This window comes from Sinocyclocheilus anshuiensis, unplaced genomic scaffold (genome assembly GCF_001515605.1).
Source record: "Sinocyclocheilus anshuiensis isolate Anshui unplaced genomic scaffold, SAMN03320099.WGS_v1.1 scaffold877, whole genome shotgun sequence".
NCBI classification, from domain to species: domain Eukaryota; kingdom Metazoa; phylum Chordata; class Actinopteri; order Cypriniformes; family Cyprinidae; genus Sinocyclocheilus; species Sinocyclocheilus anshuiensis.
The window spans coordinates 204,310-221,353 of NW_015557181.1; the positions used below are offsets into that span (position 1 = coordinate 204,310).

At 36.3% G+C, this 17,044-nt stretch overlaps 1 protein-coding gene across 3 annotated transcripts in view; it reads left to right on the top strand.

Annotated features, from left to right (window-relative positions):
* Positions 1-17,044, top strand: part of npm1b (nucleophosmin 1b) — a 28,484-nt gene that overhangs the window by 7,726 nt on the left and 3,714 nt on the right. Inside the window, exons 8-10 of one of the 3 annotated variants that reach the window (XM_016474000.1) lie at positions 2,324-2,407; positions 13,137-13,244; positions 15,298-15,372. In XM_016474000.1, coding sequence (XP_016329486.1) covers positions 2,324-2,407; positions 13,137-13,244; positions 15,298-15,372 — 267 coding nt within the window. Of the gene's footprint in view, positions 1-2,323; positions 2,408-2,838; positions 3,120-9,355; positions 9,492-13,136; positions 13,245-15,297; positions 15,373-17,044 lie in introns of those variants that run through there. The other 2 variants (XM_016474002.1, XM_016474001.1) reach the window with 2 other exon arrangements.

The following is a 17,044-nucleotide window of genomic DNA, read 5'->3' on the forward strand; positions in this document are numbered from 1 at the left end:
TGTCTGTCTCTTCGTATAACACATATTCTTCTACCCTCATGTCACCTCAGTGACTTCTCATCTTTGTCATGTCTTGTTTGCATCCTTTCTTTATCCGTCTGTATTCATAGACACTTTCTCTCTGTCTGGATCGTAATGATCACATGTACACTGGTAAGATTCACAGACAGCCTGACTTCACCTCTCTACACATCACTTGCTTGTTTGGGGTCAAAAAATGAATGTGAATAAGAAATTAATACTTTAATTCAGCAAGGATGTTTTAAATTAATCAAAAGTGACAGTAAAGACATTTCTAATGTTACAAAAACATTTCTTTTTAAAATAAATGATCAAATACTTTTTTTTTTTAACTGTCTGCTTTTTAACTTCTTAACTTACAGCTGTTTTTAACATTGATGATACTAAGAAATGTTTCTTGAGCAGTAAATCAGCATATTAGAATAATATCTGAAGGATCATGTGACACTGAAGATTGGAGTAATGATGCTGAAAATTCAGCTTTGCATCACACGAATAAATTACGTTTTAAAATCAAATTAAAATAGAAAATAGTTATTTTAAATTGCAGTAATATTACTATCTTTACTGTATTTTTGATTGAATAAATGGAGCTTTGGTGAGCATATGAGATTCTTCAAGAAAAAAAAAAATCTTAAAGACTCCAAACTTTTGATGGGTAGTCTATTTATAGACTAAAACAGAGGTCTTGAACCCACTATCCTGCAATGTTTATTTCCAAACTGCTTCAGCACACCTGTATGTGTATTTTCAAGCAATCCTGAAGAGCTTGATTAGCTGCTTCAGTTGTGTTTGATTAGGGTTGGAGCTAAACTTTGCAGGACAGTGGGTCCCCAGGAGCAGGGTTGAAGACCTTTGATCTAAAATGTATGTATGTAAATTAATGTAGTTAAAATCAAAAACTCAACTATTTATGCACCATTACAACTCAGTGGAAGTAAACTGAAATTGACATCCACAATAAAACCTAATAACCCTGTTGTGTGTACGTGTATTAAAATGTTTGAGAGTGCGTGACAGTGTGTGTTTGTATGTGTGTTTGGAGATCAAAGCGGGTACATACCTGCTCTGTGAGGACTGATTCCTGCCCTGAGGAGGGACGACAGACGAGCACTTCTGTCACACGCTCCACATGCTCTCTCATCCCCCCATCCTGAATGCTTTCTTCTCTTCTCACAGCGTTTCAATCTCTCACTCTCTCTTTCTTTAGCCATCTCGAGACGTCTCTATCTTTGAACCATCAGGTCTTTAACTTGATACATTCACTGTTAATTTAGCTGGAAACACTTTTTATGAAGTCTGTTTATGATTATTAATGTACGCTTTCATACATTCAAATTACATATTATAACTTTGCTCCTGAGAAAAATAGCAACCATATAATTAGTTATAAGATGGTGATTTACATTATCAGTGTTGTTTATAAAGCCTAATATGTGACCCTGGACCACAAAATCTTAAGATCTTAATCTCAAAGTCTTAAGTCGCTGGGGTATATTTGTAGCAATAGCCAAAAATACATTGTATGGGTCAAAATGATTAGGACATTAAGTAAAGACCATGTTCCATGAAAATATTTTGTAAATTTCCTACTGTAAATATATCAAAACTTAATTTTTGATTGGTAATATGCATTGCTAAGAACTTCATTTGGACAACTTTAAAGGCGATTTTCTCAATATTTAGATTTCTTTTCACCCTCAGATTCCAGATTTTCAAATAGTTGTATCTCGGCCAAATATTGTCCAATCCTAACAAGCCATACACCAGTGGAAAGCTGTGGAAAGTGGAAATCTCAATTTCGAAAAATTGACACTTAAGACTGGTTTTGTGGTCCAGGGTCACATATTGTGTGTGTGTATAGATTCATAGAAAGTGTACAGTATTTCTTACTCCCCATCCATATTTCTTTTTTTCAACCTTTTTTACTTGTCTTTCTTCCGCTGTCTGTTTTTCTCTCTGGGGTATAGAGTTTTAGAGCAATGACAGTGTCCTGTGGTCCCATTAGGCCGTGACTAGACAGGCTGCGCTTTCTACAAATTACTGCTCTCTTTCATCACGGCTCTCTGACAGCTGACTGAAATAAGCATCTGAGAAGCGTATTGTGTTACATCACTGAAGAGCAAAGCCGTCACAATCACTCAATTCACAAACATTATCCGCTGTTATGATTCTAACACTGAGCATGACAGGTGACTTGAGCGGTTCTGTCTTTGACACGTGTTAAATATTTTCTCTGCACATTTTAACCTGGGATTGCAACATCTCTCTCTTTTTTCTTTCTCTCTGTCCATTTTTCCAGACCCCAGAGAAGAAGAAGAGTGCAGATAAGCGGAACGGCTCTCCAGACAAGAAAGCTGGGACATCAGGGAAGCCCCAAACACAGGTAAGTTATGATTTATTTAAAAAAAAAAAATACAAAGTTAAAAACAGTTCAGAATAGATGTGGCTGGTATGACAAAAAATCCTCACAGCAATTATGTTATGAGTAATTTTACTTCATGGTAATGGTGTGATATCACAATACAGCCATTTTTGGCTGGTAAAATGGTTTTAATATTAAATACCCATGCCTATATGTGGATAATTAAGCAAACTAAGTTTATTTTTCAAGCGAAATGTAAAACCTATTTTATCTTATTTGGTATTTGATGGATGCAAAACAAAAGATAAGACTATTCATAATAAATGAAGTCTGGCATTAGTGCAAAAACAGCTTCACATTATGTAACACTTTGGTAAAGAAAACAAACTAGATCTGATGTGCATTGAAATATTTTTCTATGGTCATACAGTATATACTGTCATACTGATCAGGTCTGCATCAGGATAAGTTTATTTGGGTCACGGCAAGATGTAGGAGCCGTCTGGGTTTCAGGTTTTGGTATTCAGTCCACGTCCCATTTCCAAGCCGTGCCAACCAAAAGCCAAAGTCTACTGGTGGATGCCAGAGGTAATTCTTACCAAACGTCCAGGTGCAGTTTAGGACGCCGACGACATGGCAGCCTCACAGAGAAAACCACGGGATAATGAGACGGCCTGTCTTTGTTTACGATCAGCCAACACCGCCAAAAGCAAAATGTGAATTAGACCAGCAGTACCCCTAAAGATAAATGTGTGTAACAGCATTCAAAACTCCAGCTGTGATTAGCTGAAAACCGCCCGGTCTTGGGAGGACACGATGATCCCGAAGCCATTATTTCTGTATCTTTTTTTTTTTTTTTTAGAGTCAATGCACTTAATACACTTAATAATCAAGCATTTTAGAGAAAAACATCTTGACATTCAAAGGTTTTCTTTTAGGTCATGGAAAGGGGCCATTGTATTTTCCCATGCAAGGAAATGGTGAAGCGCTCTTAACTAGCTGCTGGTGGCAACAATCCCAAAACGCCCAATTTGAAGGGTCATTTGTGGTCTGCTTTAAAACAACAAACTACTCACAAAGCCACAGCCTTCTGGCAGGGTGACCGATGTTGGGAATCTGAAATGCATTCACCAGACTTTCTTCTAATCACATATTCTTTGACCGGTGCACATGCAGTTGTGTGGGGTTGAATTTTCTTTGATGTAGTTTTTTTTTTCTTTCGCTGTAATTGCGGTGCTGAATCAGAAAGATACAGGAGTAGGAACGCTACGCACAGTAAGAGTTCTTCAAAGACATCCAGAGAAATTGCAGTCATCCAAAAAGAACGCAAGAACAGTGTGAACTTGAGAGAGAAGTTGAGCGCACAAATTGGGTAAAATTTTAATTTATTTATTTGTGTGTGTGCTTTAAATGTTTTTTTTCTATTTTTTTCTACACTCCATACGCCATGATGCCAAAGCAAAAGCCAAATTTGTGATAGCTTAAAAGAAAAAAAATGTATAAAGAAAAAACTGAAATATTACTATCGTACCCTTTACTATGACATTTGAAATTTTGCTCGGGTGGATCCCATTTTTCTGGATCCTCTTTGAGATGTTTCTACAGATTGATTGGAGTAAATCTGTAGCAAATTCAATTGATTGGACCCGATTTGGAAAAACACCCAGCTGTCTATATAAGTTCTAACAGCTGAAAATGCATATCGGAGCAAAAATCAAGCCATGAGGTCAAAAGAATTGTCTGCAGAGCTCAGACAGGATTGTGTTGAGGCACACATTTGGGTAAGGCTGTTGCATTAAAGGTTGCTTCCATAATCAGGGGCGTTGCACAAGATCCCGGGCCCTATGCATAGGCAGTCCTGATGGGCCCCCATGCCCCCCCCCATACTATTTTAGTTTTTTAATCCCTACCCTACATGAACAAACTGCGTACTGTATGATAACCAAACAAGACTTGATTCAGTCATATTTTATTTGCAGAATGAACAAGACAAAGGGAACAGATAGCTTATATGACATTGGAGTGTTCTCAGTAAATGCCACTGAAGGTAGCCTAATATTAATGCCATACGTGCTTAAGTCATCATCTCAGACTTTCTTATCATAGTCTGGTATATAGTCTCAATTTTAATTGAGAGAACATTTATTTTTATTACGCTACATTACTTCAAGGCATAAATTAAATCTTAAACATGCCGTTTTAGTTTTGTACATTAACAAAAAGCTCCATTCATAATAAAAGACAAACAAACCTGTGTCACTAGTCAGTGCAATCAACCAAGTTATTCACTATCTGGAGAAAAAAGGCAAAATGAAACAAATGCTATTGCTTACATACTATAGCTTCCTCAAATGTATAGCTTATACTGAAGTTATTCCCCAGTAAATGCCCACTGGCGTGTCTTTTTGCTGGGGTTTTACCCCCAGTCTGACGCCCCTGTCCATAATTATTGAATGGAAGAAGTTAGGAACAACCAGGAGTCTTCCTACAGCTGGCAGTTCGTCCAAACTGAGCCTTCGGAGAGAAAGAAAATAGGAGGAAATCCCCAAATCTAGGAGTGCAAAGCTTGTCCCATCATAACCAAAAAGAATTGAGGCTGTAATTGTTATCAAAGCAGCATTATCATCATTAACTAACTAAAAGCATAAAAGCATTTTTGTTACTTGAAACAAAATATGTTAAAGGTTTAGTTCACCCAAAAATGAAAATTCTGTCATTAATTACTCACCCTCTTGTCGTTCCAAACCCGTAAGACCTCCGTTCATCTTCGGAACACATATTAAGATATGTTTGATGGAATCTGACAGCTCTCTGACCATCCTATAGACAGCAAGGGTACTACCACGATCAACGTCCAGAAACGTAGCAAGGAGATCGGTAAAATAATCCATGTGACATCAGGGGTTCAACCGTAATATTACGAAGCTACGAGAATACTTTTTGTGCGCAAAAGAAAAAATAATAACGACTTTATTCAACAATTCTCTCCTCCGTGTCACTCCAGCACCATTTTGGAGAATATCCACTGAATGCATGTGGTGATCCGTGTGGTGCGGCTGACACAGAACAACATACGCTGTTTGCGTTCAGTGGATACTCTACAAAATGGCGCTAGGGTGACATAGTATATAGTATATAGACATTTAAAAAGTAACTAACAAAAATGACAATTTTAACATTAAAGTGAAAATACAAAAATTTTAATTTAATTCAAATTATTAACAAAAAATATATAGTATATCAGAGATACTAAAATAACAGTAAGGACCGAGTTAAAAGTCTGACTACTGATATATATATATATTTTTTTTCTTCAAGTGACTTTTTATATTGTACTGCAGTTTCTGATTTGATTACATTATTCGCAATGTTCCATAAGGGAAGTCCATTACCTTATAAAAGGATGTAATTTTTTACATCAAATAAAATGTTTTTGTGTTGTAATTCATCACAGAGCTCTAAAAACAGTTGTCTTTATGGAGAAAATGAATGGAGGAAAAAATCAAACCAATGACAATTAAAAAGTGGGCGGTCACTGTTGCACTCTATTGAGTGCTTGAGGAATTACCAGATTTAAATATGCTCAAAAATGTCCATCAGGCTTTGCCTTTCACACATCCCAAAGCGATTTCACAAACCAGATGACCAATTACCTAAGTGGGCAAGTTTTTTGCAGCTGACAAACAAAGGCGAGACTGAACTTTCACCACTTTAAATTTAATTTTTTTCCGACCTCTGACCCCTGGAACTCACCCCTGCAGGACAGGTTTAAACCTTTACAGGGTGACCTTTGGTCTTGGCATTCAAACCCAGACCACCTTTAACACGTAAGCACCCACACAATGTGTGAAACATCCCTTAACAATGTCAAATTGAGTTTCCCATAATTCCCGCTGGCAGTTCACTTGACCTAACAATGTAAGACTCGGTAAGCATGTTATTAGCATCTTAGATGCCTGACGTGAGGAGCACTAATTACCTACTGTTATAGAAACACCCGGGGGGCCGTGTGTGTGTGTGCACCCACATTTGGCTAATTCCATAATGGACATGTTGTGGTGCAAGACATGGTTGTTAAAACACCTGACGAGATTAGACAGTCAAGTAGACATCCTCCCATCTTTCTCAGACTCTGGCACTTTTTACACTTCTGCTTCCGGTCGGGACACTCCTACTCATCCTTCTCTGCACCCTTGTTTCCGGTGGCCACTCCTCTGCCATTAGAAATCATTAGGGCTTGGTGTTGGGTGTCCCTGCAGGCCATGAGGCGAGCGGAAACCGAGTGCTCTGTCATTAGAGCATGGCAGACGCTGCATTGCTTAACAATTTGCACTCTCCCAACAGAGAACTGTATATCTGTATGAATGCATAAAGAAAAATCGCTTGCATTTCACACTGACATGTACTAGCATTTGTGGTATGCTCTGTTAGACTATATTTGCGTGTAGAAACAAGTTTAGTACAATAGTATGGAACTGTAAGATGCCTTCGTCTGTGAATGGCATGTGCGCTGTCATAAACTATACAAGAAAATTCATGCCTAAAGTCCAGTTAGTTTTATGTAAGTCAGCCTCAGCTGCAACGCAAGCAGACTGCTCATTGAGCATCTTATGGTAAAGGCTTCCTCCAAATGGCAATCTTTATTCTGATTGGCTAATTTCTGGCAGTTTTATGCACTTTTGTATTATCCGCTTCGTCTAATTTCAGATTCACCTGCCCGTTGTGTTAAAGGGGTCATATGATGCGATTTCGATTTTTCCTTTCTCTTTGGAGTGTTACAAGCTCTTGGTGCATAAAGAAGATCTGTAAAGTTGCAAAGACTAAAGTCTCAAATCCAAAGAGATATTCTTTATAAAAGTTAAGAGTCAACCACTCCTACCTAAAACGGCTCGTTCTAACATGCCCCCACATGTCTACGTCACGATGTGGGAAGATTTGCATAACGCCGCCCAAATGTTCACGCAAAGAAAGAAGGCGTAACTTTGATTCTCACTGTAGTATTGTTGTTGCCACTGCCATGTCGTGAAGGCGCTGTGTTTAGTTGTGAAAGCGAAACTACTGTGGTTGGCCTTCCAAAAGAGGACGATATCCACTTTGTCATGCCTGGATCAAGCCCGCCCGCCTCTGCTCACTCAAGCCCGCCTCCGCTCACTCTAGGCCTCCGGCCTCCTCTCAGTCAAGGCCGCGGTGTGTGACGCTGTTTCGTTGTGAAAGCGAAACTACTTTGTTTGGCCTTCCAAAAGAGGACAATATCCACTTCGTCATGCCTGGAGCTGATCCGTGCTGGTCGCTGAGGAAATGGGTTTTCATGTTTTTGAATCATCGCTCCGGCTGGACAGGGCATCATCACAATATGGTAAGGGACGTAACATTTCCGTCACACGCTTGAGGTATTTGGCCAATCACAACGCACTGGATAGCTGGCCAATCAGAGCACACCTCGCTTTTCAGACCGATGAGCTTTGTAAAAATCGACGCGTTTCAGAAAGGCGGGGCATAGAGGAGAAGCAATAATGTACAGTATGTGGAAAATAATGTGTTTTTTGAACCTTAAACCGCATAAACACATTTCATTACACCAAATACACAAAATAATGTTCCTTTTAGCAGCATCATATGACACCTTTAAAAAGTGAATTGTGGTCTATGGACAGATTTTGATTACATTTGTAACGTTTAAAATTAGTCTATATGTTAAAGTTCTACATTTTGGATTTTTTTTTTTTTTTTTACTTTTATTCAGCAAGGATGCAATAAATTGATTAAAAGTGACAGTAAACACATTTATAATGTTACAAAAGATTTCCGTTTCAAATAAATTATTCTTAAGAATTAAAAAAATTATTTAAAAAATCCTTAAAAAAGGTATCATGGTTTCCATAAAAATATGAAACTGTTTTTAACATTGATAACAATAAAAAATGTGTCTTGAGCAGCAAATCGGCATATTAGGATGATTTCTGAAGGATCATGTTATGTGAAAATTCAGCTTTGCATCACAGGAATAATAAAATATATTCAAATAGAAAGCAGTTATTTAAAATTGTAATAATATTTTACAATATTACAATTTTTACTGCATTTTTGATCAAATAAATGCAGCCTTGGTGAGAAAAAGATACTTCTTTAAAAAAGATAAAAAAATTGAATGACTCCAAACTTTTGACCACTGGTTGTGTATTTACATTTATGCATTTGGCATGTGCTTTTATCCACAGTGCATTCAAGGTATGCATTTGATCAGTTAATTCATTCCCTATGCCATAAAATATAATCATTATATTTCAATCAGAATGTGAAAATGAAGTGGCTGTTTTTATGCACTTAGTCAGAAATCTGTCAGAGCATGCAAGTATTTGAGAGTGGATGCCGAGAAGAGCCTGAGAAGACGGCTGTATGGACACTTGTAAAATCAATTCCTAATAGGCAGCTGAGACCGTTACCTGTCCTAACATACATAAAAACTGCATTAGTGTAATAGAGCTGCGAACAATGCGCAAGATCATTCGTAATGTCCCCGCTTGTTAAAGTCAGTAAAGTTTTGAAGTTACACGCTCGATTATGGCTCGGTGGAGTCGCGTTTGTGTTTGTGAGTATTGAGGACATCAAATACTAGCGTGCTAATGATTAAGTGCCGTCCCCTGGCATCTGTAATCAGTGTCTGGCGTAGATTAAAAAGCTCGCTGCACTCTCTGTCTGTCAGCTGTCTTGACTCTACAGCTGTCATTTCCCAACACACAAAAACGCCCTGCTATATAATGACTGCACCACACCGGGCCTCTCTGGCCTTCTGCCAGTGTGTGTGTGTTGTGAGTGCATTTGTCCTTTAATCTGATACCTTTTGATCTATCACATGCTCGTCAATCGCTACAGAGGAAAAGGGGATTATTTATTTTGTTCTTACAAAGAAAGACTGGAAGACATTGTCCGTTACTTTATGTTCCTCCTTCACTTTCTTCTTTCATCTAGCAGGACCAAATGTTCTGGAGGATTCTTGAGGGATGTTTACCTGTTCGCCTTGAAGCTGAACTGGTACACGATGCATCTAGAGATGCTTTGGTTTTGTGATTTTTTTTTTTTTTTCACTTTTTTGAAAGAACCCAACTCCGACAAAAAAAAGAAGAAACTCTGTGCTTTTTGGTTTCACACTGCACTTGGCCATAAAAGTGGACTTTTTTAAAATGTGTTTGTATGTGTGTGTGTATAGTGTTATTTTAGAATGATTTATATACTATTTTAGTATCCGTTCATATACTGTATTTGTTAATATATAATTGTTGAATTAGCTTTCATTTTTATATTTTTTATTTTTCATTTTAATTTTAGTTGAAGTTTTAGTAATTATATATTTATATATATATATATATATATATATAGCTCTAGTTTATTTAAGTTTTATTCATTTTAGTTTCCAAGGCAATAAACTAATTCTCACTATAATTCTCAAGTTCAAGTTATCTAATATTTATATTTTAGGTTTATTTCAGATTTATTTAAATTATTTTCAATGAATGAAGATGATATTTATTTATTTATTTATTTATTTGTTGTTTGTTTTACTTTGTTTGTTTGTTTGTTTGTTTTAGTTAATGATAATGAATTCAGCTAATTCAGCTCCCATTTGTTCCACTTCCTGAGGCCATAAAAAGTATTAAAATATATGTAAATTAATATATATATATATAAATGGATATTTAGTATCTTCTTTTAATAACTTAAAAAAAAAAAAAAGAATAGATAATTGACATGTAATAATCACACCACCTCTCAAGATGGTCTCAGTTGGGTTCACTTTAAAGGGCACTGAGGTCATTTGAAGCATTCATATATTCACATATGCCAGATGTCTTCATGCTTTACGTCTCCATTTCTTCCTTCTAGTTCCATTTTTTACTTACTGTTTAAAACAAGGCTCTGTCCATCAGTGTAACCTGTGTGTGTGTGTGAGTGTGAGAGAGAGAGAGCTTATATCAGTCTGCAGAGGGATAGTATCTCTCTGCTGAAAGCTGGACACACACCTGTGCCCAATGAGCACACACAGACACAGACCCGCTCTTTTAGAGGGTGGACACCAGATTCTTTAGTGAAGCTGTAATAATACAGACATTTGCCCTCACAATCTCTCAGACCTTCTGTACTATGACAGAGTATCAGAAAGCACATAAACATTTTACTTTCAAAGCACCAACACAGACACCGTTTACACCTGGTAAACTTTCCTGGCTTTGAAAGAAAATTACCATCCGATGTAGTCACGAAATTAGAGATCCGCCCTCCTAAACACGATCACAAGCGGTCACAGGAGACGCTTCTAATCTGCTACAGCACCTGTGTGTACTTGAGGTAAACTGACTTCAAACACGAACTGTGTCCAAAACCTGAAAAATCATGCACAGGGACACTCATAACCAGCCTAAATTTAGATTTATGTATTTAAATTTCCATCCATTTGGAATGCATTAACATGAACAAACGAATAACCTTAATGTGATGCATATTTGCCAGTCAGACATAAATGAAACGGGTAAGAAACAATCAAAATTCATGGCATAATTTATATGAATAATTTGCATATATTTGATTTTATTTAAATAAGCATATTTAAGCTCAGAATCAGCATAAATCTGTTAAAGGGTTAGTTCACCCCCAAATGAAAATTCTGTCATTAATTACTCACCCTCATGTCATTTTAAACCCGTAAGACCTTCGTTCATTTTCGGAACACAAATTAAGATATTTTTGATGGAATCTGAGAGCTCTCTGACCCTCCCATAGACAGCAACGCAACTGTAATATTCCCAGGTCCAGAAACTTAGTAAGGACATCGATAAAATAGTCCATGTGACATCAGTGGTTCAACTTCAATTTTGCGAAGCTACGAGAATATTTTTTGTGCGTAAAGAAAACATGAATAACATAATTTATTTAACAATTCTTCTCCCCCGAGTTACCGTCTTCCGCCATTTTGGAGAGTACCCAAGAACGTAATCAATGTAATCAGCGTTGTTTACTTTCAGGGGAGAAAGTGCGCGCATGAACATAATCTGCGTAATCAGCGTTGTTTACGCTTAGGGGAAAGCGTGCGTATGCGTTGTGATACTCTCCAAAATGACGGAAGACTAATTCGGGGGAGAAGAGTTGTTGAATAAAGGCATTATTTTTGTTTTCTTTGCGCACAAAAAGTATTCTCGTAGCTTCGCAAAACTGAATGTGTTTGTACGTTTCTGGACTTTGGAATATCACAGTTGCGTTGCTGTCTATGGGAGGGTCAGAGAGCTCTCAGATTCCATCAAAAATATCTTAATTTGTGTTCTGAAGATGAACGAAGGTCTTACGGGTTTGGAACGACATGAGGGTGAGTAATTAATGACAATTTTCATTTTGGGTTGAACTAACCCTTTAATTGTGAAAGCAATTACATTTACAATTAGCATCCTTAAAATATGGCTAAAATATATTTATGGAAAAAGCGAGATTTAGTTAAAATGTATGAGATTAAAAAGAAAAAAGTGATTTATGGAGGATAAATGTATAAACCATTATTGTGAAAAAAATCTTACCTAATTCTCAACAGTTTCATTTATGTATGACTACAAATAAGCATCACAAAGTTTGATAAAACCGTAATCCAAATGGATGAAAATTTTATATGCAACTCATACAAATTTTCTTAAACATTTTTGAGTGCAATGTAAGGTGGAAGAATGCATCCAATATTTTTGGTTTCTGTGATGGAAAGGATAAAAATGGCATTGGCCACATTTCCTTTCTTTTTCCTATTATGATTCAATTTTTTACTGAGAAATAAGCACTGTAGACAGTTAATATTCACTTATCTCTAAAGCTCACATGGATTTGTACTCACTCATTAAATTTGATGTTGTGGGGCTCTGAAACCAGTTTCTTACAAAAAAAGTCAGTAAAATGCAAAAATGACTCTGAAAAGTGAAGTTATGTCTGAAAACCTGCAGGGTCCTTCCTTGGTTATCCTCTTTGGTTATTATATTAATAGACATTAATATAGTTTAAACGTGTTTTTGTGGCCAGTGTGTAATCATGTTAATGGTGCTGATACATTAAGTTATTGATCTCTGTATAACATGAATGTGTTTGGAAATGATAGTCTTGTCACTGAAAAACAAGTCATTTATTCCTCCTCTTGGCAGAGCGTCCCGTCCCCCCGCCACATCTGAGAACTTCGGGCTTGTCTTCTCCTGCATGGAAGCAATAAAAGGATCATTTGTACCCCTTCCAAATTTGTCAGAGGGTGTTGTCATTAGTGTAGAGGTCTGTGGGCCAGACTAGGCTGCTGGTTATTAAGGCTAAATGGGTCAAGGAGCCTGATGGTGTATGTTATGAATGAGAATAAACATTTCTGATTGTACATGGTCTTTTGTTGTCAATATCTAGCATGATGTGTGAAATCTGATGCTATTAGATGAAAACAGAACTTGAGCTGAATAAAGACAGTGTAGTCTGCTGTAGAGGTGCTGTATGCTGAATTGAATTTGTCATAATTGACAGATTTTGCAACATCAGCAATGTTATTGAACTTAACTGAATCAACATTGAACAGCAGAATTGGGATTTGTCTCATATTTGATGAAGTTTGCATCATTGATTCTGTTATTTTCCTCTTAATTAATGTGAAGCTGCTGTCAAACTACTTGTATTGTATTAAAGCGCTATATAAATAAAGGTGAACTTGAACTCTTCTAGATTAAAAGAATTAGCATTTTTCTTATTTCAGACACCACTGAAAGTAAAAGACAAGTCTGCAGCAGGGCCTTCTGGGAAGTCTCCCAGCACTCCCAACCTGAGTGAGGTCAAAAGCAAACTTTCATCAGCAGCTAAAGAGGTACATCTTCCCTTTCACATTGATATTTGTCTCTTTGCTACATGTGAATGCATTTATTTTCTGTAATCACACACATGCTTTAGCCCTGACATACATAAATGCAAACAAACACACACACATGCTGTGTGTTAACAGCAATAAGTACGCCGACTTAGCAGATGATGAGGTGGTCAAATGTTAATGAGGTGTCTGAGTTAATAAAGGCCGGAGGGGAATGACCAGCTATATGACATCATCATATCAGGATTATCCAGTCTTTCTGAGTCCACCTGCTCACTTCCTCAATCAGTTCCCAAATGCACCCCTGACCACTAACCCTCTTCATCCTCAGATCCATAAGAGCCTCCTGATCTTTGTGAGTCTCTCATTACATTGCTATGTTTTTGAAACCAGTACTGATCCTTTAAATGTTAAATGACTGCATGCAAACACACCATGCAGTGAGATGCTATAAGATTTTTTTCATAATGTGAATTTACCGCATGTGTGATATGCTGTCATTCATTGTTCAGTTTGTCAAAACGAACTACACAAGGTATAAACTATGAGTCTATAATAAATATATGCAAAACTCTCTTGTCTCATCAGCACCACCTACATTATTGTTCAAAAGTTTAGGGTTGGTACAGTTTTTTTTTTTAAAGAAGTCTTATGCTCACCAAGGCTGCATTTATTTGATCAAAATACAGTAAAAAGTAATATTGTGAAATTATTCAAATGTAAAAAATGTATTTCTATTTCAATATATTTTAAAATGCAGTTTATTCCTGTGATGCAAAGCTGAATTTTCAGCATCATTACGCCAGTCTTCAGTGTCACATGATCCTTCAGAAATCATTCTAATATGCTGATTTCTGCTCAGAAACATTTCTTATTATTATCAATGTTGAAAACAGTTTTGCTGCTTAATCTTTTTGTGACTGATTATTGATTATGAAAATGACATTTTTTCAGAATTTTTGATGAATAGAAAGATCGAAAGAAGAGCATTTATTTGAAATACTCTACCATTTAAAGGTTTGGGATCAGTGAGATTTTTAATATTTTTTAAAAGAAGTTTCTAATACTCGTCAAGGTTGTATCTGTTTGATGAAAAATATAGAAAAAATGTGTTATCCATGTGTTAAATGGATAAAAAGTGATAGTTTTTTGATAAATGCTGTTTATTCATATACAGGTGCATCTCAATAAATTAGAATGTCATGGAAAAGTTCATTTATTTCAGTAATTCAACATAGATTCTCTATGGCTGGAGTAATAATGCTGAAAATTCAGCTCTGTGTCACAGAAATAAATTATATTTTAAAGTATATTAAAAGAGGAAACCAATATTAGAAATTGCAATAAAAGTTTCACAAAATCTTACTGTTTTTTTTTTCTCTGTATTTTTGATCAAATAAACACAGCCTTGATGAGAATAAGAGACTCCATTGAAAAACATTAGAATCTGATCCCAAAATTTTGTTAGTGTAGATATCTTGGTAAGATTATAAATGTATTTGCTGTCACTTTTGGTCAGTTTAATGTATCCTTGCTGAATGGAAGTATTAATTTCTTAAAAAAAAAAAAAAAAAATCTTACTGACCTCCAGCTTTGAATTGTAGTGCACATACTTAGGGACTAGTCAACTATTGTCTTTGACAATCAACAGCAGGTTGAAAAAACTCTTAACATTCCCTATAGACATCTCTACGCTAGTTGTACACTTCTTAAAAACGCCAGAAACAGAAGAGCGAGATGAAATAGTATGTTGTGCCGTAATATCTTGTTTAAAACTGGAAGGATACAGCGGATGGATTGTGTTGAGCAGATATGATGATTTGTGTCAGTGTGATTTCATTCGGTCTGCTGTAGATAAGGGGAACTGGAATTACTGTAAAGGCCACAAAAAATGTGAGTTCACTGAAGTGCGTCCAACACCCAGCGACTCACCCTGTTCATCACGGCAGCAGTGCTCTGGCTTCCAGTCAGGATGATCTCAACACTTAGCAGAGAGACACAAGTGATGAAAAGGGCCATTTCATTTCTACAAAAATATGTTTCTCTGAAACAGGGGAAGCCACTTCCAAAGACGGAACAGAAGTTTGAGAACTACGCTAGAAGCTCTTTCAAGATCTCTGATAAACAAGTGAGTATCGCTGCTTTCATAAAGCACTGTCACCCTCTGGCTGGAGTATTTCTAGTGTTCGCACGTTGCGTAAAAAGCATGTATGGCCCCGACAAAATTTATCAACACTTCTAAGAGGTCTTATATGTAAGAAATGTCCACTTAAAAGATTAAGATGCTTAGGCTCAGAAGATGAGACATTCCTCAGCCGGTGAAGAGATACAAAAGCATCAGGCTTGAAATGTACTCTATTATGCGAAGGGAAACTTTACTATGTCCAGTTCAACATAGTTATATGCGTTCTTGCATTACTGGACCGTAACAAACCTCAAGGCAGTGTTGTTTTAGTATTATTGATCATACTAATCTAGTTTTTATTTTATATATTTTTGTGTTTTTTTTTTCTCAGTGTTAGTTATTTGAGTACATTATTTGAGTTAGTTATTTAGTTCATTATCTAAATGTAAATAGGACATTTTTATTTGGCAACTAGCTAAAATAATAAAAAATTATATTTTATTTCAGGATTTAGTTAATATTTGATGCTTTTTGTTTTCATTTTAATTTTAGTTAAAGTTTTAGTAATTTAGTTGTCTCTATCATTTTTATTAATTTAAATTGTCAATATATTTTATTAATTTTTATTTCATTTTTGTACATCAAATGAAACTAAATAAAACATACAAATAAGTTTCAGTTTATTATGTTTTTTTTATTTTAGTTGACTATTATTTAAAGTAATGAAAATTTTGTTTTTATGGTTTAGGTTTAGTGGCCACTTACACAAACTAAAGACGGGTTTCAAAGTGCATGTTTTTAAAAACGATACTGTTATTGTCTCCGTGTAAACGACAAAACTGTAAATTTGTGAAAATGCTGACGTTATGTACATGCATATTATGTGTTTCTGCGCAAGCATACCTATACATCGCCAACTACTGGCCTGGCATGTATAATACATCATTTTTAGTCAGTTTCATGGATACGTGTGAACGGGCGTTGTATGTGAAACCTTTCAAAAATGCAAACAATATTCGCACATCATTGTTAGGTAAATATACCATCAGTTACTTATAATAACCCTACCATAAGAGGGCGATAGGGTTACCTTGAAATATTTGTGCCAATATAGGTGTCATTATTCAGGTCACTAGTTTAAAAAGTTAAATAATCACATCTACATTCAATTTGAGTATATTTTAGGCCTAAGCATCTTCTGTCTTAGAGGGTCGGTTGGGGGTGGCATACTGAGATCTTCCTGCCGCTCTCTTTTTTATCAGCAAATGAAACATGTACTGATTGACCTCTTGGCGTTCAAAAGAACAGGAGGGAGCTGTCATGCCTGACATCTTTAGCTGTGATTTAAATCCCTCCTTCACTCATTCCTCTCTCGCTGTCTCTTTTAGTCTAGAGCTTTTTTTGCATTCATATGTGTCAGGTTGGGTGTTGACCTGAAATATTGCAGTAGTCTAAAGCAGCCCTCACAAATGGCCACGTTTGGGTCAAAAGAGAAAAATCTCTCTTTTTAACTAAAGCGCACTATGATGTCTGCTGTAGCTCCTCTTTTGTCAGCATGAATTACACACGAGAGAGTCCAAATGTCTGTGTGTGTTAGTGGTACCAACGGGGTGGATCTTACAAAAACGCATCCAGGTCTCATTGTACCCTAATATTTTTTCTTTGTGATCTTATT